Below are 25,470 nucleotides of genomic sequence, written 5' to 3' on the forward strand. Positions count from 1 at the left end.
CCGTCATCCCCAGTTCTGTCCTCCAGGTTCTGTCCTTTTCTATAGAATTGGCTTGTCTCAATGGTAGGCTTGCTCTTCGATCGGGAATTCTGAAGTTTTTGCGTCATGGGTAGTGTGGGGAAAGCTATGGATCCCTTCTCAGAATAATGGTTTTTACCTACTAATCTTCAGCGAGAGGTTAGTTATAACAAAGATGGTATTATTTTAGCCTCAAATTCATGAATTCCCCTGAAATTTCTCCCCACATCCATGAGGTCTGTGGATCCCAGGTTAGGAAGCCCTGTCTTAGGAGGGAGAAGATTGTAAGAGTCATGTTTATCTCTGTCCCTCCCCTGTGAAGAGCAGTACATGGCACCTAACAGTTGCTGAGTAAAGGCATGGTAGGGGTGTACTGGATTATCAATCTTCCCTGTACATAACTGCCCCTGAAATAATCACGAATTATGGTCCCATAAGGTCATGCTTTCATTTATTTACTTCATATAAAAATCTCTCCAGAATGCATCTGAACACAATATTATAATAATTATAATAATACCGTAACATACATTGTGAGAAACTTTGGAAAACAATAAAACATCCACCTGGAACAAGGCAGTGCTGAACAGACACACAGACCCTTCGGTCATGCACAGCTGTGCAAGTATTTGCCAATGATTGGGGTCACAAGTTTAGACCAAAGAATTTACAGACGGAGACAGACACCAGGGATGTGTTTCCCACGGTTTGTCAGAAGAAGCTTCACATTAGCATAATTATGACATCCGTTCACATTCTGCTATCAAAATTCACATTGCAGCAAAGCAGCCGGTTTTTGTGTCTCCTCTCATTGGCCAAAACACGGCACCCCTCACTCACAGCGCTGGGGGCTTTCTTGAGCATTTCAGTAGTTTGGATATAGGCAGAGGGACCACCTGTGCGTGTAAGTATGTAGTGTTGCTCCGGAGGCAGAAGCCACGGTGGCAGCCGGAACACCTTTGGAACACGGTTTATGGGACACGGGGAGGCACATCCCATGCTCCCCAATCTTGAGCCCAGTTAAAATCCCCTTGTCTCTGACATAGGGGCTAGTCCTCTTTCCCAGCACCAGTGTTTGAAAGGGGTTCCGTCGTCAGCTGTGACTGACCCAAAATGGAGAGAATCTCTCTCTGGATGAAAGCCCCTTGAGGGTGGGAGGAGGCTGGGGGTCTGTATGTCTCTCTTGAGCTATGTTCAGGTTCTCCAGAACGCCATAGAAAAGGTGACAAAGGTGCAGCTCTCAGTTCGAGCTTTCTAGACAAATTTCTTGAACACCGCCATTGGCGGGCAATGTTAAGTTATATAAATTAATAACTTACAAAACATTACACTATATACATAAGTAATAAATACACTGTTATAAACAGTAATGAGGGTGTTAGAGCCGAGGACAGTGCAAGAGAAGGATGGCCTAGCTAAACCTAACCACCTACAGTAAGGGGCAAGGAGGGGAGGGAGAGAGAAGGGAAGAGCGTGCAACTTTCACTGGGAAGGGGACTGGGAAGACACGCCACACATAGCCAACAAAGCCTTCTTATGCTGAATGGAGTGTGGACCATCGTGGTCCCGAAGAAAATGAAGGAGCCCTTCCCCACCCACCCAACCCCCTGCTTGTTAAATTTTATTCTATGGGCAACCCCAGTGGAATCCAAGCAGGCCAAGCGAGAAGGCAGGGGTGCCCTGGGGAATGAGGAGGGTGGGCAGGGCGGGACATGGCCAGGGAAGGGGAGACTAGGAAGCAGGGTAGAACAAGATCCTTCTTCTCTAGCTTGTAAAAGAGAGACAAGAAGGTGAAGGAGATTGCCCGGGGAAGAAGGAAGACAGGCTTTTCCTTTTCAGAAAGACTCGGAAAAAAGTGTACAGAAATTTCCAAAACACTTTGTTCTGCGTAGAAGTTGATACTAAACTCTGGGTATTCAACAGGCATTTAGAGACGTGAAAATGTTTTACAAAAAAGGCACACGGGTTTGCAGACAGGAGGACAGAGGGGCAGGTTTGCAGAGAGAGAGTTATCGGTCAGTGGGTCCTGCCCCTCTAATGGGTTCAGGTTTCCCAGTGCAGAAAAAAACAAAATTCTCTCAAGTTGAGTGTCATCTTTTTGGGTAATCGGACGACAGCAGCGGTTCAAGCTGGTTCCATAGAGACAGAAAGCTTCCGCTATGGAGAGGCCCCAAGGCCAACACAAGTCATCTCATTGAGTTTCCTGAGAAGCCGTTCTTGTCACGCTCTCCCACTCTGGCTCCAATCTCAAGGAACTGCAAAGGTCATTTGGCCTTCATCAGAAGCAGGCCTCAGACCCGCATTGCAGGCTGGCCCTACTGGACAGCGGGCATGCTCTTTAAGGACTGAATGTTCACCTCGACCTGGCGAGAGGGCCTGGCTCCAGGCATTATGTGTCGACGGGGGATGTGTCTCCCATCTCAGCCTCTCCCATCTCAGTCTCTCCGTCAGCCTCCCCCGGAGACTCTCGGTGCTCTGGGTCAATCACACACAGTGTCTTTGTGTTTCCAAAATAGCTGATGTTCTCCCCTTCCTTCTCAGGCCCCTCAGAGTCCTCCTCTTCCAAGGTCAGTTCAAACTGGAATTTCTCCATCAGCCCCTGACAGTCTCTGGTCTGCTCCTCGAGTGGGGGGGAGGGGCTCTGAGGGATCATGCTCTGGTACCAATTCCGGTTGTCTTCCAACGTGTCCAGGATGTCTTGGGCATCGGGCTGCACCAGGTCCGCCCAGGTCTCCCAGAGGGGATGGACGATGTAGTCAATGAAGCCAACCTAGGGAAAAAGAAGGTTGCATATTTGTTCCTGACATGTAAGGAAACCTTATTTCTTTTACAACATCTTAAGGCAGACTCCAAGTCAACGAGCATTAAGTACCTACTATGTGCCAGGCACAGTGCTAGCCTTGTGGGGTATAAAGACAAAGAGGAAATGGTCTTTTTGAGTAAATGTCAATGATTTCAGGGAGAGAGGAGAGAGCTCATAGGGGGTGGTCTGGCAATCTGGAAGGGCTTCATGCAGGAGATGACATTTAACAGTCTTGAAGTCAACTAGGAGAGAGGGCATTCCTGGAAGTGGGTCTAGCCTGGGCCCTGGCCAGATCTGGGCTTTAGGGATCATGAACCCAGCCTTTGTGTGAGGATGGGAAGTGAGAACCCTGAGGCCTGGACAAGGGAAGCTCCATCCTTCACTTTACAGAGATAGTAAGCTGGACAGTTGGGATTCAAACCCAAGTTCTCTGACTCCAAAGGACTATGCCCTGTGAGCCACCCACTTAACATGGCTATCTTGACCCCTATCCACTGGTGGTTTCAGATCGTCAGTGGGAGGCCCCAGAATTCTCCAGACTTTCTCTGCTTCTGTGGGCTTTTCCTACGGCTTGGTAAAAACACTGGAAAACATGTCCAGCCACAGTGCAAACAAATATTCCCTCTGTGGACATATCTGCCATTGTTTTGGTTCTGTGGGCATACAGTCATTTCCACCAGGAGAAAGAAGGGAAAATGCCAAACAATGCAGCAGTTCCTTTCGCGGGCTCCTGCAGAGAAACGTGTGGCTGACGGCCTCATTATAGGTGCAGAGTGGGCCCTCGCATCCTCCATGAGCTAGCCATGGCCGGGACCTGACCCCCACAGTGTCTGACAAACAGGAAGCTCTGGGGAGAGTGAAAGAATAGGCCTGGAAAGGAGTGAGGGAATGGAATTCCCCTGTAATGGGGCTGGGGAGCTGAGGAGCTGTGGGGAGAAGAGGGATGGGGACAGTCTCCTATGAGACAACCTTTCCACCGGGGAGGAAATCGACTCTTATTCACTTCTGGTCACTGGCCATCCTGTCAACACACTCGGGTCAGCCTGACTAAACGTTTTCCAGGGAATAAGACCTCGGCCATAAGTGACCCCTTTGCCTGAGAAGTAGCTGGTTGGCCTCTGGAGATCTCACACACATTCCCTGGGTCTGCCCCATCTTCAGTGGTTAAGGGAGACTGCTGGCCTATGAGTCACACCGCTCATGTACTTCCTTCTCCCTCTCCATCCCCTTCTCTACTCCTGATCTTACCTCTCTGCTTCTCTTCTCATTCTCCCCCTCCTCATTCTTTCTTCTTCCTTCTCTATCTCCTCTCTGTCTCTTTCTCCTCTCTCACACACTTTTCCCCTGGTGGAGCTTCCTTTTGTGTATGCATTTAATGATCTTTAAAAATGACACCTTTAAGGTTTTTTTCTAGGATCCCAAACAATTTCAAGAAAAGCTACAGAATCAGAACTTTCAAGAGTTCTCCCCTTCCTCACTTTTTTTTGAGTCATGTTTAACTCGGGGGTGGCTAGTTGGAGAAGTGGACTTGGAGTCAGGAAGACTCATCTTCATGAGTTCAAATCTGGCCTCAGACATTTACTAGATATGTAACCCTAGGCAAGTCACTTCATTCTGTGTGCCTCAGTTTCCTCATCTGTAAAATTAGATGGACAAAGGAAATGGCAAACTACTCCCATATCTTAGCGGAGAAAACCTCAAATAACGAGTTGGACCAGACTGGAAATGACTGAACAACATGCTTAACTCCTGCTTCTGGAAGGACCCCAGCACTGGGACCTTCTGGGATAGCCAAAGGAGTGAGAATGTGCTTGAGGAAGGGGAGCTTGAGAAGGGAATTAGTTTTTGGGAACAGCACTGCTAACAGATACAAGAGCAGAAAAAAGCCTGAGAGACCCAAGACCCAACTTATCAGATCTAGCCCTGACTAGATGAATGATTCTTGATTTTCAAATAGGGATTAATCATGTTTTCCAGATATAAGACTGTTCTGAGGATTAAATATGTGTGAATTGTCGTAAAACACGAAACCACTATCTCTGACACATAACACTATTTTTCAGAATGAGACTTCAATTCTTCTTCAAGACTTTGTTTTCTTTGCGGGGAGGAGGGTCTAAACCTATGTTTTTTTTTCATCATTGTTAACTCTCAGTGTGGAAATTACGTTCACTGATACAGATCAGCTGCTTTCTTTGTAACTTAGAGCATTATCAAGTCCTTCGATTGGCTGAGAGTGGAGTGGGGGAGGTTGGGAGGCTGGAGAACAGGGGAGGTAGAAGGGACTCTCCACTGGACACACGGCCACAAGTGTCAGTGGCAGGATTTGAACCATTGCCTTCCTAATTTCAACACCCTTCTTCTACATCCTGGGCCATCTGCCTTTCCATAGTGCAGTACTTTAAAGATCTTTTATTTCACTGGAGCAGACCCTCTTTTAACCAGAGTTGAATAATTCCTCCATCACCAAGTAGATGAGAAGGCCTTTGAGTAGAGGGAGCTGTAAACAACCACAATTCTGTAGCCAACCGGGCAAGCCTTTGAGAACTGAGGGATACCTCCATGCTATGGAAAAGCATTGGAGGAATATTTTAATGGAGAAAGATTTCATGCGAGTTTATTTTATATTTATTTATCTGTATTACATGTTGTTTGCCACAAGTGGAATATAAATCCCTTGAGGGAAATATCTATTTCATTTCTATATTTGTATAGCCAGCACCTAGCACACTGCCTGGTATATAGTAGGTCTTTAATAGATATTTATCGAATAACAATATATTTAGCTATATTATTCATAATAAATAACACAATTTCTTCATATTTTGAAAATTTTATAGTATTCTATATACTTATCACACATTTATATGCATGTATGTATAGGCACATATATGTATGTACAAATTCTATGCGATATGTACACATGTACACATATGCATATATACAAATACATATGTATGTATATATACATACACATATATGTCACCTATAATTTCCATATACTAATTAACTTCAAGATGTCATGAAGTCACGGTTACTTATGAGATATCCAACAACTTTAAGAGCAGATTTTAATTTGGGGCCAGCCAAATGGCTCCTCAACTGGATAAGAATTAACACCAGAGAAACCCAGTCATTTTTCCAATGCCGATGTTCACTAGATCTTGGACTTACTCCCCAAAAGGGCCATCTGGCTCTGTCCATTGGTCATTCTGCAAAAATGCTGCTGTGTTCTGAGCTGGCCCAAGGGCCTTTTACTGGCCTCATAGCTGCTCTTGGCATCTGAAACATGCCTGAATCTCTTGGACTGTGGCAAGTGTTCATCAGCATGTGGGGACCTCAGAACTTCCACCGTCTAGCTGCTGAGGTTGTTAGGAAATGTTGGTATGCTCACAAAGGTAGGAGGGGAGATCAGTGTTGTGGGATAGGAGTGGAAGGGAGGAGGGATCATTTGAGCCTGGGATAAAGATCCCTACCTCTGGGCTCTTCCGGGCAGAGGGAGGAATGGATTCTGTATGTAGGGACATCGAAAATAGACAGAAGAACAGAGAAGGCAAGCTCAGGTGAGGAGACACGCAGATAGTGAGCTAGTAGATAAAACATTGAACTGTGAGTCAGGAAGAGCTAGATTTGACTCTACCTGGAACACTCATAGACTCTCTGTGTAATCATGGGCAAGTCAATTAGCCTCTCTGTGCCTCAGTTCCCTCATCTGTAAATTCCTTACAGCTCTAACTCTATAATCCTATGAGTAAAGGAAAGGGCAAAAAAAAAAACATAGCCAGAGGAAGCCTAAATCTATGGTCAGGTAAATCAAATGGAATTTTAAGATGACAAACAGCAGGGGGATACATGGAACCAAACTTTGATGGGTTTCCTATGACTGCTTAATCATCCCTACCCATTAAAAGTATGATGAAAATGGAGAGGTCCAGTGAGTCGTCATCATAATGGAAACAAGTGGGTAAGTGACTTCCACAGAAATATATTATTTAGGGGGGAGCGGAGGGAACAAAATAAAGGTCTCAAACTCCAAAGAAAAATGTTAAAATCCACAAATAAATCTTATAGATGCCTATGTCAGATACCTGGGATTTCTCAACTGAGGCAGTGTGCTTGTCACACATGGGGCTGATCTCCATGCCCCGTTCTCTCTCCTTGTCTCCCTGTTGGAAGAATTCCTCCATGATGCGGTCTGTCCATTGCCGGTACAATTCCAAAGACTTGGTGGGGTTGCTCAGATCAGCACAATGTACCATGTTGCGGAGGACCTGGGGTGATCAAGTTCAAAAAATCCCATTAAAAAGCATGTGCACACTGAGGGAACATCTCTTTCTGCCCTCCTCAGGCCCATCATGGCACACTTGGTCTCCTTACAGACACCAAGAATATTTGGGTTGTTAGACGATTGTGGAGCGTTTATGCAAGACACTGCTCTTAGGAAAGCCTTGGCTCAGGCCTGCTGGCCTGTGGGTCAAGGCCAATGCTTGCTTCAGCATTACAGGAGAAACAAGAGTCTTTTTAAAGACATGGAATTCTAGAGGATTTTAGTCCCTTCTTTCTTAGGAAAAGGTATGCTATTAAAAGAGGATGTTTTCAGAGACCCCCCCCGCTGCCCTCTATGGAATGAAAAGGCAGCTGACATTCGAGGTGACCAAAACTGCCTCAACACATTTCAAATCAAAGGGGTTTATATTTACTTTCTAGAACTGACTGACGCTCATGGGCTATTAGTACTAGGTTTAAACATATGTTTTTAAAAGGAAAGGGCCCTTTGAAATAGAATAAATGGAGCTCATATTAATTACAGATTTAGTAATTTACTCGTATGGTACTGAAACAGGGAACTCAAGGTGAGTCCTTCTACCAATGTAGGTTGACATCTTAGCTACCTAGAGAACTGAGAATTGAAGTTTTATGCCTGGAGTCAACAAGTTATTATGTGTCAGAAGAAGGACTTGAACCCAGATCTTTCTGGCAAAAAGGCCGGCTTTCTATCCTCTACAGGCCTTCTGCCTCTTGTATATGTAAAAGTGCAATTTGTGTGTAAATGTTAGTACTTCTTATTTCAACCTCTCCTTCTCTGATTGTTCCAACCATTCTAACCTTGGGCAAGAGTTTTAGACTCTGTGGGCTTCCTCAACAAAAGCAGGGATGGGAGATAACCTTCCAGGTGTATTTCCACTGCCCAAATCCTATGCCCTTTCCCCAAATGGAATTCTTGGTGCCACGTCATCAAGAAGTATTTAGCCCAGATGGCCATCAGGTACCTGTATCCGATCTGTGTAGTTGTCCAGAAGAAGGACACCAGAGCTGGTCACTTTTTTAGTCTCCACCATTGTTTTTAGGTCTGCCAACAGGCCCATGTGCTTGGACATATCCGTCGCCAAAACCTGCAGCCCAAAAGGAGAAGTGAGTAGTTTAGTCCACTCAATCGATGTTCCCCCAAGCACCAGAGAGGGCAGCAGGGAGGATGGCCGGGGGAGGGAAGCCTTACCATGTCGATCACCATCTTCCTGAGGGTCTGACGCTGCTTCTTGGTCAGGTTCTGGAAAATGTCACAGTGTTCTTCCTGGAGCAACTTGAACCCGACGGCTAGGTGGTGGTTTTCCAAAACAGACTCATCGTTATACATCAGAGCGAGTTCGGAATCTAGGGGGAAGCAAGGGGAAAAGTGATTTTCCATTAAAAAAGCCAAAAGCAATCATTCATAATATGTACATAAAGTCTTCTCCTACATAAATAATAGTCCTAGAATCCCGGACGTGGAGAGCGAAACAGGCCCTCAGCAACCATCTAGTCTAACCTATCCATGACGGCCATGACAGGCCATCCCTTCCAGCCACAAAACAAGTCAGTATTTCTGCTGTGGACTGTGGATGTGCCTGCCATTGTCAGGGCTCTAGGGGCACCTCGTCCTTTCCAGCTCCAAATCAAACACACAATGAGCTGTAAAAAGCTGACAATGGAGGGTTGAAGGTTCGGTCTGCATGGCACTTTACATATGCTATCTCATATGAGCTTTCTAACAACTTTGGGAGGTGGGTGGTATTATTATCCCATTTTTCAGATAAGGAAACTGAAGCTGAGAGAAATTACAAATGATTTACCCAGGGTCAAATGGCTAGTAAGTGTCTGAGGCAGGATTTGAACTCAGATCTTTCTATTACTCTCTCCACTTTCACTCATTTGATTCGTTAATTCAATCAGCATCTAGGAAAGTCTCCCCTTTCTGATTACCTTCATATACTATGTAGTCATATCATCGACTTACATTAGACTATTAACTTCTTCACAACAGGACAACACAACAGTGCTTAGAATACAGTAGGTGATTAATATATGCTTATTGACCGACTGTCCCTGTTTTTTCCCTATGAGAAAGTATGTTCCTTAAAGGCAGGGACTCTGTCTTTGTAGGTGCTTAATAAATGCTTGTTGATTGACCATAAAAGCACCGTGTAAGCAGGACACAATGAATAAGATACAGTCATCACCCTAAGTAACCAAGCGACAGGATCAGGCAGGTACGCACTTGTATGCGCAGATGCCAAAGGGAGATGGGCACCGACAGCTTAGAAAAGCTGTGCTGAACAATGGGGTCAGAGCTATCAGGGAGGGCTTCCTAAAGGGCCAGTCTGAGTGGGGTCCTGCAGGTGGAGCAGAAAGAACATGGCATTGCAGGACCAGTCAATGCGGCCACTCGGGACACAGTATTAGCGTTGCCTGCTCCAACTATTACAATGCAGAGACTGTGGGTCATTTTCAGAATTTAGACCAGTGCCTCATACAGAATATGCATTTAATATGTGCTTGTTGACTGACTGAGTGATTGTACTTGCCTGAGGGTATACAAAGCAATTTACTTACAACAGTGATATTACCCTCACGAGCAAATTATTCCAGAGAGGTCAAGTGATTTCCCTGAGGTCAGAGACCTCATAAAGTAAGCTCCCTGGAGCTCAGGGACTGTTTCTTTTATATCTACCCTGCTTAGCACACAGTAGGTGCTCAATTGAATAATATACCATATGGCTGGCTGAGCAGATGCCTACTATGGGAAAAAAAAACAAAACAATTTTCTCCGGTGAAGCCAAATGGACAGTTGGAGGACTGAAGCTTGCTCTAACCAGCTCCCACAGGTAGCTATCCAAAGGTGGGCACCCGTGCATAAATAGGGCCTTACAAGAAGCAAAGGCTTGAACTCTTTCTCAATTACAACCATGGATGTTAAGCATGGAAGAGATGAAATAATGTCTCTATTAAACTGTCAACACCAGGATGCTAATCGTCACCACTGCAGGTAATTATTTTTGATGAGAAAACCAATCTAAGGTTGAGTCACTAACAAGAGACACATGAAATTCATAGAATGGACGTATTGAAGAATGAATCCTTATTGGCGTATTGAAGGTTGTGTGAGGCAGTTAGGTGTAGGGGTTGGAATTGAGGACCTGCTTTATACACTGATCACCTGTGTGGCCCTGGGCAAGTCTCTCACCCCCTCTGAGCCTTAGTTTTTCACAGTTTTGATGGCCTTGAAGGGTCCCTCCAGCCCTAAATCTATGATCCATGATTAACAGGAGAAAAAGGGAAGGCATAAATTGAACTTTGAGCTATGTTACAGAATCAGAATACTGGAAGGACATGCCAAGGTCATCTTGATCATTCTTCTTGCTTTAAACCTTCCCAAATCATCTAGACTGAATCTTTGCAACTTCCAAGTATTGACTTTCACGAGCGACTGATTCTTTGTCTTACTGGAACTTTAGCAAATTTTTCTCCATTTCCAAACACTTTGTCTAGTCCTCAGGAGAGATAAACCAGTGTGAGTCAGAAAATCCTCCTGCAGACCATTATGAAATTCATCCTCAGCCTTCCCTTCCCCATCCTGAATCATCACATTTCCTTGCTTCTTTCCTCCTAGGTCTTGTTTTCCACTCTCCAAAATGTTTTTTATGGCCCTTGTCTGAACCTTTTCCAAGCTCATCCTGCAGCTTGTAAAACTGTGGAGAAAGAGCTGGATGTAATACCCAGGGAAGAGCTTGACCAGTGCCCAGTACAATGGAAGAATTACCTCATTACTTATACTTGCCACTATCTCAAATGAAAACAATAGACGGGGGAAAATGCTATTAGTCATGGAGCTGCCTTGAATCACAGCCCAAGAGGTGAGCTCACTTGTGTTGATGAGGAACTGATTGGAGACCCCTGGGTGATCCACATCATGGATCGCAGCAGCAAAGATGGCGGCCAGGATTTCCAAATCTGTGAAGACAGCCTAGAGAACAAAAAAAAAAAGAAGATTTCATCCCAAGGCTCTTTGACCCAATAAAGGAAAAACATATATGGCTTGTTTTGATTAGAGAGGCAGGAGGATACAGTGGAAAAGCCTTGGCCACGAAATCAGGACAAATCTGGGTTTGAATCCCATCACTGAACTCGGTCTCTGGGTCACCATAAACAAAGCACGGAATCCCAGAAACTTGGGGCTGGAAAGTTTCCTCATCCATCTAGTCTAGCCTGTGCTTGTACAGGATTGCTTTCTGAAACTTGACAAAAAGTCATCTGAGTTCTTCTTGGAATTACAGATCTGGGGCTGGGAGAGATCTCAGACATGGTATTATCCAGCCCTGCCCCCTCCCATTTCACAGATGAGGAAATCAAGGCCATGGGAGATTAAGTGACAGGATAGTAGAGTTAGAAGTGAAAGAAACCTCAGAGGTCACCTAGTCCAACCCCCATATTTTACAGATGAGAATACTGAGGGTCAAGAGACGTAAAATTACACAGGTTTGAATCAGCAAATGGTAGAATCAGGTTTGAACTCAGATGCTCCGATTCCAATTCCATTGTTCTTAGCACGGTACCATTCTCTCGCCAGTGAGGAGATGTCTACAACCCCTTAGAGGTAGCCTGTTCATTTAACCCAGCGGAGCCTCAGTGTCTTCATGTGTAAAATGTATAGAATGATAGCTATCATACTTGCCTCATGGGTTTAGCATGAGGAGATATGTGTGTGATGACAATTTATTAAAAGTCTCTACATTCATCCTTACAGTGGGGTGGCTTTTTTTTTAAACAAGAGGCCTGAATAAAACCATACTTTTTAACAAAAAGTACCATGTCTGTCAGTTAGCGTAAGGTGCTTTCAATCTCTGACCTAAGAGGGCTTGGAGACAGAGTTATTTGCCCACTCCAGCCTGCAGGTCCAAGCGTGGTAGATCATTGCCACACTGCCAAGGTGGTTTATGTAAACTATTAACTCTAGATTGTAGGAGATACAGTGCATCGCTGATGTGGTGCATGCTCCTACAAGCCCTCCAAGCAAACCAGGACACTTCCAAGGTGGCACATAAGGAACTTGGAGAATTGCTGGCTGAGTAGCTTCTCGAACCAGGGCCAAGTTTTAGCCTCAGAGGAATGGAGATGAAGTCTCTCTCCCTGTAGGGGTCACAAGTATGGTCCTACAGAGACATCCATTCCTTCACTCATTCATTCCAGACTGAATACTAAAGGTAAGACCTAATATTCTTAAGAGGTCAGCCTGGACTTTTGAGTTCTTCCAGTTTCTGAGTCTCCTTTCCCATGCCAGCTTGCCTTCTTTCTGAGTTACTGATCACTAGCATCTCTCATGTTTGTTTCCCCTTCATGGGATGGATCTGAACTCTGGTCACATCCCAAGAACAGAAATTTCAATCTCAAAGGGGCCCTTGTCCAGCACTCTCATTCTGACAACCAGGACAGGTGAAGTTACTTCCACAGGTCACAGGGACAGACAGAGTGGTGGACTCAGAATTGGAAGTGATATTTTCTTAAGCCCAGATCCAGAGTTCTCTCCCTACTTCACTTTTCTCACTTAAACTCTATTCATCCTTCAGGGAGCAGCTCCTCTGAGAGCAAATTTGGCCCACTGAGAGAATATGGGGAAACAGAGGTTTCTTTAAAGGAGAGATGGTGGAAACCCACATGATCATTAGATCTGGAGATCCAGTGGCCTTTAAGAGGGAAATGCTGCCTCCTCTTGAGCCTTCTCAGACTCCTGAAGCACCTACTAACCTCCCCTCTTTCTGAATTCTTTCTTCCCTCATTATTAGCAACACACCATTCAGCACTTCCTTGCTCACTGATGGTTTCATTGACACCAGTTCTCTCTTTTCAGAGAGGCTGTAAGTACTTTACCACTAGGAATGTGCTGTTCCCCCCGACAAGATAATTTAACCTTATGGTGGGTGGACACACACTTGGAGCTCCAGTGTGAGAACTTGAGGGATTTCAGACACCACTTGATCTGACCTCATCTTTCTATAAATGGGGAAACTGAGGCTCAGAGAAAGTAATTTGTCTTAGTTCACACTGCGAGTAGAGGATACAGTTGATACTAGAACCCAGGCCTCTGCACCTGTCTTTAGGGGGATGGAAGCTTCACTAGCTTTGTGGAATGAAGACTTGAGGATCAGCACAGTAATTCAATTAGATGGGTTGCAATCCTGACTCTTTAGGACTCTAGACTATTCCTGCAATATCTGTGTGCCTTGGTTTTCTATCTGCAAAATAGCTGCTAAGGTCCTTTTCACACTGAATCTTAGGTGTCATTTTCCAACCTTTGAAGTTTTTCTATGGCTGACCTGTGATTCATTAAATAATATTCATTCTACAAGAGAAGTCATTGAAGATTAGTCTATTACAATAGTAAAGGGCTCCATTATTTTTAAAATGAAATAGTCAAAGATGATGTCTTAGGAATCGACTCATCAATGATGAGCATCTGGCTATGCCACATTGACGAACCCGCAGGCATCCTACTTTAAATTCTGCAGAGCATTTTTAAGGGACAGGGAAAAGCATAAGAAATCAGGCATGATCGCTACTCACATCTAGGGCTGGGGTAGAAAGAAGAACGTGGGTTGACTGGGCAACATCAGCAGCATGGAGGCTGTTATGATATGCCACGTCGGAATGGTAATGGTCTTCTAAAGTCATCATGTAGGTGACAAAGGTGTCGGAAGAGATTTTGAACGTCTTTAGAAGGTCTCTTTCCTGTTTGGGAAAATGGATAAAAACACAAATAAGTGGATGATGGTGAATGCTTACCCACAAAAAGAGCAGAAGGAAACTGGAAAAGTCACAGGCATGGGGGAAAAATAAAGGGCCATTCAATGGAACCTCCCAATTTATTCACCTGGAATATGGCGTACATGATACACGTCAAGGGCCTGTTGTGAGAATATCCAGCTACCTTGAAGATGTTGAGACCCCATTTGTTCAGGTCTTCCAGCTCCTAAAATCAATGGTAAAGCCATTTAGTGAGAATAGTTTGCTTCATTAAAAAAGACAAAAAAACATTCAATGAAGATTAACCACAGAACATCATTGTCACCGATGAAACTTCCTTGGTAACTACTTATATTCAAATATGTTATTTTCACACAGGTTTTTGAGTCCTTCCCTCTATGGAAATCTATGTCTTCATTCTCATTTACTTGATCTCCCATGATTTTAGTACATCTAAATGCTTTCTCTCTGCTTCTGCTTTCCCCATCCCAACTCTCCATCAATTTCTTTGACCCTTCTCATTTTATTTTGGTTGCACAAGCAGTAATCATGAAATGCGGATGTGAACCCATGTCTTCTGACTTAAGAGCCAATGATCTTTCTACTGTTCCTACAGGACCACAGCAGCAGCTTTAGATATAGGCTTAGGGAGACCTTCCTGACATTTGAGGACAGCAGCTGAAAGCCAGCAAAGATGGATTCAACTGTCAGGATATTATGGTGTATAAGTCAGCCTCGATCACTCAACCTTAAAAGGGTAACATACACACCATCATATTCAATGATTAAGTCTTACAGATTAGAGTCACTGGGTTGTCAAATGAGAACTGGGAGAAATGTTCTGTTTTGAGGTTTTAGCTGCAGAGTTCCACCGAGGTCATGCCTCATTCAGGTAACTTGATTTCATTTTGGAGGCTTTAGAATGTTGGAAGTCATCATAGGAAACATCCACTTCAACAACTGTGATTTGTAGTCAGAAGACCTGGGCTCAAATCCTGGCTTTGCTCTTAAATACTGGGTGACCTTGGGAAGGTTATTTCTCCCTCTTTTTATCCCCTTAAGTGAGAGTATTGAATTAAATGATCTCTAAGGTTCCTTACAGGTCTAAATCCTATGAATCCTTCCATTTGATAGAAGAGCAAATGGAGGCCCAGAAGGATGAATTGATGGACCAAGGTCATGTAGCTCTTAAGTGGGAGAAAAAGAGCTCACTTTTCTTAGCCAGTGGTAGAATGTGTTGGGAGGTAATGGGTTCCCTCTCACACCAGGTCTTTAAGCAAAGTTTGGCTAACTACATGTAATTATGTTAGATTAATTTTCAATTAATTTTTTTCAATTAATAAAATTTTCTTTTCTTTCTTTCTCAACTCCACCCTCTCAGAAAAAAAGAAAAACAAATCACTTATAACAAATATGCATAGTCAAGCAAATAAAATTTCCATGTTGTCTCTGATTTTAAAAAAAGTCACCCACGGTAGGATTTTAAAAACCCAGTTCCTTTGGCACCCAGGCCAATACTTTGGCCCCAGTGCCATCTGCTGCTTCTCTCCCTTTACTCTCAAGATGGCTCCCTAAGGATGAACTAAGCTTCCATTCACATTCAGTCTCTGCAAAGCACAGACATCCCTATGCCCGAGCTCATACATACTTTCGCCAGATGATCTTCTTTCTCCGTCTTGACCCCGAAGCGAGAGATGCTGGTGTTGTTCAGACTAGAGCTGTGCATCAGTTTTTTGACCCCACTTATCTGGGTCATGACTTGCTGCTCTTTTTTCTTCTTCTCCCTATCTTTCTGAGTGGGAGATGGAATCTCCACCTCATTCTGCTTGTCTGCAAAAGAGAGAAAAGGGAGGTACATTCTCAGTCGGCTCTCGGCACAGCAGAAGGAATTCACACTTAGTAGGGTAGGGCATTGGGCAATGCCGGACCATGTATTATTTTCACAATGAGGCAAAGTCAGTGACCACATGGTGAAAAGCGAACAAATGAACTCCCTCACTCAGTACGTGCAGCAGATGTTTCTAAAGACACTCCGTGCAATGAAACTGGGTTTTAAGTAGAGGACTATTTTTAAAGAGCAACTAGCATATTAGAAGAATGAGGAAAGGTAGGAAATCCACCACAGGTTCTCAGTGGCTGAAGTTAACATAAAGGAAAATAGGAGAAGGTGAATCTTTCCAATTCAGTTCAATAAACATTGATCAAAAACACACATAAATGGTATGTACCAGCCGTGTGACCTTGTCCAAGTCACTCACCAATCTGAGTCTCAGTTTCTTTATCTGCTAAATGGGCCATTTGGACTAGATGACCTCTAAGCACCCTTGGGGCTCTAAATCCATGATCCTATAATCATATGTTTGGGCTCACTATCTCTGTGACCTTGGAAAAGTAATTTTGCTTTTAGTCTTGGCTTCCTCATTTGTAAAATGAACAGTCTAGAGGAAGTGATCTGGTCTCACGTACCCCTTTTAACTTTGGCACTCACTGATTTTACAAGGTTCTTTTTGCTTCTTTATTTCCCGTGGCTTGGTAATGAGAGGCTTAGAAACACAAGGGGTTAATTTAATGATCTGATCGATACAATACTATACCTATTATTAAATATATAATAATTACATATTACACATGAAACAATATTACATCTATTGCATGTAACAACATACCTATATTAATGCACTTATAGAAATGTATCATACTAACAATGTATGCATTTTACATGTAATATAGATAACCAATGTAATAATATACATTGGCGCATACATGTTTTTCTATATGTGCTCAAGATTGTATTTCCCAGAACACTTTCCTCTGTGTTCATTAATTCCATTTAAAATCATTAAAATATACAATGTAGGGGGCAGCTAGGTGGGGCAGTGAGTAGAGCACTGGCCCTGGAGTCAGGAGGATCTGCGTTCAAATCCAGCCTCAGACACTTGGCACACTTACAAGCTGTGTGACCTTGGGCAAGTCACTTAACCCCAATTACCCTGCCTTCCCCCTCCAAAAAATAAAAAAGAATACACTGTACATATTGTTTCATCTGATAGAATATAAGCTATTTGAGGGCAGGTATGATTTTATTTTTTTCTTGGGAACCCCAGTACCTAGCACAGTGCCTGGGGCATGGCAGGTACTTAATACATGCTTTTTTGATGGCTCGCTTAATCTCTGGATCAAGTTAAATCCAACCCCAGGATACAAGTAAAAATACGTTTTGAAGTAAGATCTAGAGCTCCTGGGGACCTTAGAAATGATCGTTTCTATCCCCTTATTTTAAGATGAGAGAACTGTGGCTAAGTGAATTTTCCAAGATCTCATGTGTTCCTGCGTCCCCTTCGCAAGAACCCAGACCTGAGCCTAGGTCCCACCTTCCAAATCCAGTGTTCTCTCTCCTAACGACACCATCCCTCTGTGGCTCCCGGGATCCTGGGTGTAGAGCTGGAAGCCACCTTATCTAGACCAACCTTCTCATTTTTCAGGTGAGGGAGAAAGAGGAAGTAATTTATCTGAGGTCACACAAGCGGTGTCCAAGATGGAATTGGGTCCTGAGACTCCAAGGACGTTGTTCTTTCCCCTACACTCTGGGTCTGAAGGATGGTTGTACTTTAACCACTTTAGCAACTGGTTTCTTGTCTTCCCTTTTCCCTTTATTGCATAAAAACAATCACTGCACTAATGGTGGGGGTGGGGAACTATTGCTTCTGTGTTTCATGACCACCATTTTTCATGATCTGGTTAGGGGCTGTTAGGCCATCCTGTGCCTGTGCAGATATGTGTGTCTCCAGGGGATCCTGGCACCAGCAGCTTCTTCCTGGGCTTAATTAAAGATTCCTACACTAGTGGGTAATCGAGCTGCCCTACCGCTGTGCCTGGAACATCACAATAAAGGAGAAAGTCATTCTTCAGAAGCGAGAGCACCAATTTGACACTAACGGGTGTTTCCCTTGTGTGGTCAATGGAACAACTGATGGGTTTCCCTATTCTGAATTTCCTCCCATCAGCAAAGGAGGTGGGGGGGGGTGTGCTGAAATCAAAATAAAATTGAAAAACCTGACTTAGGGGAGGAAAGAGGGCTGGACTGGACACCCGGGCCAAATGCCGCCTCCGGTAAGTACTGGCTCTGTGACCCCAGGCAAGGCTGCACCTTTCTCCGAGCCCACGGTCTTCCTCTTTGCATCAGATCACAAGTTCTCAGCTATTTTTGGAGTCCTGGACCTCCCTGGCAGCCTGGCAAAGCCTCTGGAGCCCTTCTCAGAATCACACTTCTTAATCCATAAAGGAGTATCCACAGCATTACAAAGGAAACCAATTCCATGGGAACATGGCTATCAAAATGTCTCTTAAAAATTGACTCCCAGACCCCCAGTTAAGAACCGCCAGACTAAGGTCCCAGGGTGCTTTTGGGCTCTAAGCCCTACTATCTCCTATGAAATATGAACCCAGCAATGCCACATACATTGCTAGAATGGGGATCCCCAGAAATGCTCCCTTTTACAAGCATCAGCTGAGTCAGATTAAAAATCAAACAACCAAGAGAAAACTGGCTCCTAATGAGGTCAGAATTCTGCAGGCCTCTCACTACTCACTTGTGCAAGTGGCTAGGGTGATTTTCCCCACTGCTAGCCTTTGAAATCTTTAGTTGAACTCAATTGATCAACAAACATTGATTATGCCAAGCATTCTGCTTGGCTGTGGCACAGTCCCTGACCTCAAGAACTTTACCATCTATTGGAGAAATGCAACAGACGATGGAATAATGGATTATTTCCAGAACTGACCTCTCTCTAACGATGGAAAATTGGCAAAACACTTTACACACCATGGTTCTGTCTGAGCTTCATAACAACCCTGTGAGGCAGCTAACAATAACAGCCACAATGGCCAGCATTAGATAGCACTTCTTGTTTGAGATACGTTTTCTCATTTGAGCTTAGGTCGATAGTATAGCGGGAGCTAGTGTCGTAACAGCTCCATCTACACAGTGCTAGAAAGTCTGCAAAACACCTGAGATATATTATGACAACTGTGCCAAGGTGCTAGAATTTTGCTATTAGCCCCATTTCAAAGATAAGAACACCGAAGATAAAGGCTAGAAGACTTGTCAAGGATCACAAAGCCAGCAAGAGTGGGACCGAGGCTTTCCAGTTTCCAGCCTTGACTACATCCTACAGGTATTATTTATTATCCTCATTTAATTGAGGTTTCAGGGAGGTGACATTCAGAGTTAGAATGAGGCATATATTTGGACCCGAACCCGGGATTTTTTAACTGCAAATCCAGTCACCATGCCCTGAAAGTATTATTATTCTCATTCCCCAGAAACTGAGTCTGAGGGATGAAATCATTTGCCCACATGCACTCAGGTCCTCTAAGTCTCCATAACGCATTGATGAAAGCTTCCTGGAGAGGCTGCTGCCCCAACCTTCCTCAATAACTTGGTCTACTGTCTGCTGAGAAACACCAGGAAATGTTTGTCTCCCCTCTTTCCATCTCCTTTGCCACCAAGGGCATAGAAAGCACCAGGGAAAGCTGACATTTGGAAAGAAAAGGGAGAAAAAAAGCCATATTTGAAAGACCAGTGTTATCTCTTGTCACAATTCTCAATGAGAGCTTGAGATGAGGCTGCAATTAATAGTCTCCCACTTACACGTACGTGTGTGTGTGTGTGTGTGTGTGTGTGTGTGTGTGTGTGTGATGGGCCATGCTTGAGTCTAGCCCTGAGCCTTGGCAAGCTGAATCAAACCATGGCAGCTGCCCGTTACTGACTGAGATCTCTCTTTGGGCAGATGGGCGAGGTTTAGGGGACACGTGCTGATCACATCAATGACTGTTTTTCCAGATTTGCATTGTAACTCACCCTATTGCACGATCTGAAAAGTAACAGCCTCATCACCCCAAAATGGTGGTTATGGGAGGGAAGGGGAGGATTAGGGGAATGAATGAAAGGGACTGGCTGAGGGTTGGAACTTGTAGAAAGGAAGGGGTCCTTAGCTGGAAGATGCCTTCCTTAAAGGTCAGAGCAGGGGGTGGGAGAGAGGAGCCTGCTGACAGAAGTATGAGGCGACTTTCTTTTCCTTTGTTCTCAGACAAAGCCCTCTGGGATTTCAGACTGAAAGGCAGAGGAGAAACAAATCTGCACATTCCAAAATCCTCTGGAAAAAGCCCTTGTCAATATCCCTGGTCTCTTTCTGTTAGTGGGCAATGCCGTACTGTGGACTCAGGCTGTGGGAATTGGTGAGCGATTGATTCTCTGTGAGCTGATGAAGCTTGGCCTTTAGTATTGATGGAGAAACTGGATGGATCTCCCTCCCCACCCCACCCATTGCTCTCCCTCCTCCTCCTCCCTCTCTCTTCCTCTCTTCTTCTCTCCCCTTCTCTCTCCCTCTCTCTCTCCTCTCCCTTTTCTTCTCTTCTTCTACTTTCTTCTCCTCTCTTTCTTCCTCCCTTTCTCTCCCTTTTCTTCTCCTCTCCTCTGGTAATGTAATTCCCCAAGGTATAAAAGAAAATGCACATTGCCTTAATGCTGTGTTGCTATGCCAAGCAAAGGGTGGCGCTGCACGCAGCTCGGGAAGCATGAGGTCCCCTTGGCACATGGAGTGGCTGAGGGAGACACGAGCCAGCAAAAATCTGCTTGTGAAACACCAGCCTGGCCCTTTTGGGCATCTATCCGAAGATGGTACAGAAGTCTCAAGAAACTTGGCCAAAAAGGGGACTCTACATAGATTCACACTCTCCACAACCTCAGTGCCACATGGAAGGCCAAGTCCTGGACCAAGGACCAGCGGGGGTTACACAGAAGGAATTCAGTCCTGGTCCAGCTACAATCAAACCTGCCTCAGAGTCAGTTTCTGACAAAAGCTTCCAACAGTGAGAGAACCCGGGTACCAGGCAGCGGTGGCCCTGGAAAAAGATACTGGCTAGTTAGATGATGCTGGCCCTGTCTCCTCTCCCTCCCACTCACCTCCAACTGTAAGGTTTTTTATTTTAATGTTTATCTTGATTACAGGTAGAAGAAACTTCAAATTTAGGAGAAAAACCCAACTAACCGTATGGAGTCATTGGGAGATATTCACCTGCGACTCCCTTTCTATGTAAGGAAACACCTTTCTAATACTTAGTCCCTGAACCCATCTTAGGGTGTGTAAGCCTAGGAGAGCCAGGACTATCCCTAGGATACAGCTAACTGGGCTTCTTTGCTTTGGAGCAGAGGGAAGAGGGACTGAGCTCCTTTACGGCCAACGACTGGGAGCAGGGAAGGAATGCAGATGGAATTGAAAATGATTGGACATAGACCTCACCAATAATCAGACTTGCCCCTCTCATTAGGACAAAGCTGATAACATTTCCCCCTCCCTTCTTCCATGAACACCCAGGGTACTTCTGTGACATCATTGCCTCCTTTTTCCCTTCAAGATTGATTTCACCTGGATAAAAATATCTGGTGGGTGGGGGCACACCGTATAATGCATTCCAGGCCCTGAACCCCCCCTCCTAGGTAAGGTCCCAGTGACCAATGTCTTTTATTGTTAGAAAAAAGTCTGATTTTTTTTAAGTACTTGAAAAGTTCACAGCAAATGTCTTACCTAAGAAAGTGTTTGAAATATATTCAGACACCTGGTTCCCTGACCGGCTCATCTCCGAGAGGTGTGTCAGCTCCCGATTCAACATTCTTTTGAACTATTTGGGAGAGAAAGAAAAAAAATACTTTATTAATAGAAGAAAAGGGGAACTATCACCAGTCTAATTGTTCCTAACTTTCCTACTGGAGAGACCACCTTGGGGAAGTTGGATGAGAGCATAGGTTTCATCTGGCTTCATTTCCATAAAACACAATACCACTTTAATTAGACATGATTTCAATGCTACCTTTGGAAACAGATTTCCTCTTACTCCCATCAACATCAGACCCCTTTTTACACAGACAAAGAAAAGAGATTTTTTTTCACGTTGGAAAGAATTGGTCTAAGAACATACAAGATGCTGCTTTCTATTGGTATTTTTTTTTTTTTTAGTACTTAGCTGCAATGTATAATTTGGGTTAATAACCTGCATGGCAAAAAGAAACGTGCACATTAAAAGTTTGAGAAAATAAGTGAAACGCTTGTTTTAAAAAGAAATAAGCCTAGAACCAGGAAGAAAAGTAATGGGCTTTGCTACTATTTCAGAGTCAACGGGAGCCCAGTGGCACAGCTAATTCTTGGTGAACAACCACGAATGCTTTCTTCACATAAAACACGCAGACAGAAATATTGCCCATCTTTGTCTCCAGACACACTCTCCAAACATTGACAAGTAATCTTTAAGGAGAAGAACCCACCTTGATATAACCCCAAGATACAGATAATAGATAGTTTGCCTCTGGCATTTTGGAAAGCTCTGCACACCACGACCGGCAAAAATTCCTTGCAAAGAGTACCCGGTGCCCAGAGACAGCAACTCCTGAGGAACGAGGAAGCCCCAGCAGATCCACTGGCCAAATGACGACAAGTCCTAAAATAGAGAGATTCCCCAACTGGGGGCATTCTCTGGTCCCAAACAAAGCCCATCTTTGCATTCCATGCTTGCAGAAAAGCTGTATCGCTCCGTGATTTTCTGGCAGAAGGGGATAATGAAATCAGGGAGTGCACGGAGGAGCTAGAGAGAGCCTGCCCAAATGGATTCAGCTGGCTGGTTGGAGGCACTTATGAATTATAGATCGCCCCAATGCCTTTGGTGGTTCAAGGGCTTTCCAGTTCACATTAGTCCTGCTCAGCAGAAAAAGACAGGGGAGGAGTGATGAATCTTTTCGGAGGGGGTTGCCAGCAAGGGAAACACGGCCATCTTTCTAAAAACGTTGATAAAGATGGAGGGAGCCCTCGAGATACTTAAGGAATCCTGAAGTGGCCACCCTCCCCCAACTTGACTAGGTGTTCTTTAACCCTTTCTCTTACAGAGCAAAGAATCCCGCAGGAGCATCCTCAAGACAAAGGACAGATTCTCCACATTTGCATCATCACCCAATCCCTCCGTTTCTAGGCTGATTTTCCTCCTTTCCAACATGCCACAAGCTGTAAATATTTCCTGATAGGGTGCTCAGAAGGTAAGCGTTATTTAAAAACAAAACAAAACACCAAAAACCAAATCCACCTACTGTGTTTTCTTTCTAACAAACCCAGGCTATGCCTAAACTGCCGGCTTTGACCAAGAGAAAAAAAAAAGGCTGGGGGAAGGGGCTAGCGGGGAGGGGGAATATCCTGGATATATTCCTTCTTGAAAGGACTGCATGTGCAGAATATCATTAGCTCATCTGTTGTTAATGGACAGTGGCAGGAGCTTACAGGGAGGATTAGCCCCTTTCAACCTCCCACTCTTGGGGGCAGGAGGAATCCCTAGATGGGCTATTGACTGCTGGCTGTCAATCACAGTGATGAGCCACCTGTGATTATGAACAATTATGCTTTGTGAGAATTTTAGCATTCTATCTAATCCTTTCCTTAAGAACCCAGGGAAGAATCGAAAAGAAAAATAAATTGATTCTTGGGTTCAAATTCTGTCTCATACTCCTCCCTTCTTTTTTTTTAACAGTGTTTAATTCACCTCCCTACTTTTTATCTAATTTCCTCTCTTCTTCCATCTAGCCAACCTCAGCTAAGGGCAGGAGGACTGCCTCTCCAAGCCTAGACCTGGCCTGGAATGAATTTTAGGGAACCAGTGGAATGCTCAGGCAGCAGTTTCACATGGCACCTGGCCATCACTAAGGCTTACCTCTTTCTTCCCATCTGCATCCTGCACCAACGATGGCCTTCGTCCACAGATAACCAGATCTGTGCCCCATCATCAGCAGTGCCATGAAACTGTGAGAGCACAGGCTATTTTAGGTGAAGGCCTAGAGGAGAGCCTCTCTGTTGGCCAGCCCCATGCCCTGAGGGGATAGCCATACAGCCACAGACAAGTCCTCTTCCAGGGGAAGTCAATAGGATTTTCTATAGGGCAATGAGAGGCTAAGTTACAGGCTGGGGACCTATGAACGATGGAAGCAGCATTTGGGCAGGAGTGGGGGGTTGCAGGGGGCTGATCCAGGATGGGGGGAGGGGCTTGGAGTTCTGGGTCGATTTAATTAACTTTGAAGCTTAAAACTAAAAGGGACCTTGTAGCCTGAGCCTCTCACTTACTACATAAAGAAACCAAGGCCTCCCCAGAGAGAGTAAGTGACTTCCTTGAGGTCACACAGGTAGCGACCGTCAAAAGTGGGATTTGAACCCTAGTCCTCTCTGATTCCAAAACCAATGATCTTCTATGGCACAGAGTCAGGCCCCAGAGCTAAAAGAGATATTAGAGGGCATTGGGTCCAAGCCCTTTCTTAATAGGCTATAAAAATAAGGCCGAGAGCAAAGAGCCATCCATTCCCCTCACTATGCGTGACCCTGGGTGGACCATTGGACCTCTCCTGGCCTCAGTCTGCTCAGCTGTAACCGAGGGATAATAATACCCACTGTACCACTACTTGTGAAGATCAGCGCCAACCCTCACCCCACCAGCCCACCGGGCAATCTCCTCTGGCCAAAGCAACTTAGAACAACTGGCACCACGGGACTCGTTGGGTGCGTGTGTGTATAAACACACACACATATGTGTACACATAAATGTACATATATTATTTGAATATAAATCACATTATGTGTGTATATATACATACATATGCATATATCCATCCATACTGACTGACACACATCGCATCTTCCCAGAGAGGCTGACCCAGGAAAGAAAGCCCTGTAACATGTGATTTATATTCTATGCATATATTATCTGAATATAAAATATCTGTACATATAGATACAGATATCTGAATATGAATCACATGCAAAAACCAAAGAAAGCTTCCTCAAACTCCTGCTCAGAAGGCCTCATGAGTGGACAAATTCCCTTTTGAAGTGACTCCAGCTCCAAGGAGGATGGGTGATGCAAACAGTACACATGACTGGGCCATAGCTAGAGGCATCAGGGGCTCCTGGCTGAGGCCCCTGTCCTAAAACTCTGGGGATTAAGAGCCAAGAAAGGTTGTGGCCACCTCTTCCCCATCTGGAGTCATGTGTTTCTCAGCTGATAACAGGGTAAGCAGAGGCATTTACAAGGCCTTGTCAGAATAGATCAAGCGAGAGGGTCAGAGCAACAAGGAGGGTGGGGGTGGGGGAGAAAAAGACCACTGCCAGGCTGTCTGCCTCCAGTCACTACCTGAAGATCACAGGGGAGGGAGGGTCCTGGAAAATCAGTCACAGATGTAGAGCATCAGTCTTTCATTTTCTAGACGAGGGAACTGAGACCCAGTGGGGGGACGTAGTCATAGTAAGTGGCAGAGATAGTGGTATCTAAACCCCATGATCAGACAGTTTCTGAAAGAAGTCTCCTGACATTATATCATGCGTCCTCCTTAGGGTCTTGGCTTCAGCACAGCTGTTGCTGTGGCCCAACTGGGGAGGCCCATTCTAGACTTGCAGCTGCTTTGGAAGGGAGAAGACAGAACCCTCGTCCTCACTCATTCTTTTGTGAAATGAAACTCTTAGTCTTGCCTCTTTTCTCATTGGACAAACCAAATATACTATATGTTATTTAAA

The 25,470-nt window shown here is 44.6% G+C and overlaps 1 protein-coding gene across 2 annotated transcripts in view; it reads right to left on the reverse strand.

The window, feature by feature from the left end:
- Positions 1-452: 452 nt before the first annotated feature.
- Positions 453-25,470, reverse strand: part of PDE4B (phosphodiesterase 4B) — a 444,362-nt gene continuing 419,344 nt past the window's right edge. The window contains exons 1-10 of one of the 2 annotated variants that reach the window (XM_036755375.1): positions 22,197-22,764; positions 21,463-21,556; positions 15,525-15,706; positions 14,004-14,102; positions 13,697-13,861; positions 11,003-11,102; positions 8,319-8,473; positions 8,092-8,214; positions 6,910-7,092; positions 453-2,788 (exon numbers count right to left, since the gene is read on the reverse strand). In XM_036755375.1, coding sequence (XP_036611270.1) covers positions 2,408-2,788; positions 6,910-7,092; positions 8,092-8,214; positions 8,319-8,473; positions 11,003-11,102; positions 13,697-13,861; positions 14,004-14,102; positions 15,525-15,706; positions 21,463-21,556; positions 22,197-22,433 — 1,719 coding nt within the window. In that variant the 5' untranslated portion in view covers positions 22,434-22,764 and the 3' untranslated portion in view covers positions 453-2,407. Of the gene's footprint in view, positions 2,789-6,909; positions 7,093-8,091; positions 8,215-8,318; positions 8,474-11,002; positions 11,103-13,696; positions 13,862-14,003; positions 14,103-15,524; positions 15,707-21,462; positions 21,557-22,196; positions 22,765-25,470 lie in introns of those variants that run through there. The other variant, XM_036755376.1, reaches the window with a different exon arrangement.

This window comes from Trichosurus vulpecula, chromosome 4 (genome assembly GCF_011100635.1).
Source record: "Trichosurus vulpecula isolate mTriVul1 chromosome 4, mTriVul1.pri, whole genome shotgun sequence".
Lineage (NCBI taxonomy): Eukaryota > Metazoa > Chordata > Mammalia > Diprotodontia > Phalangeridae > Trichosurus > Trichosurus vulpecula.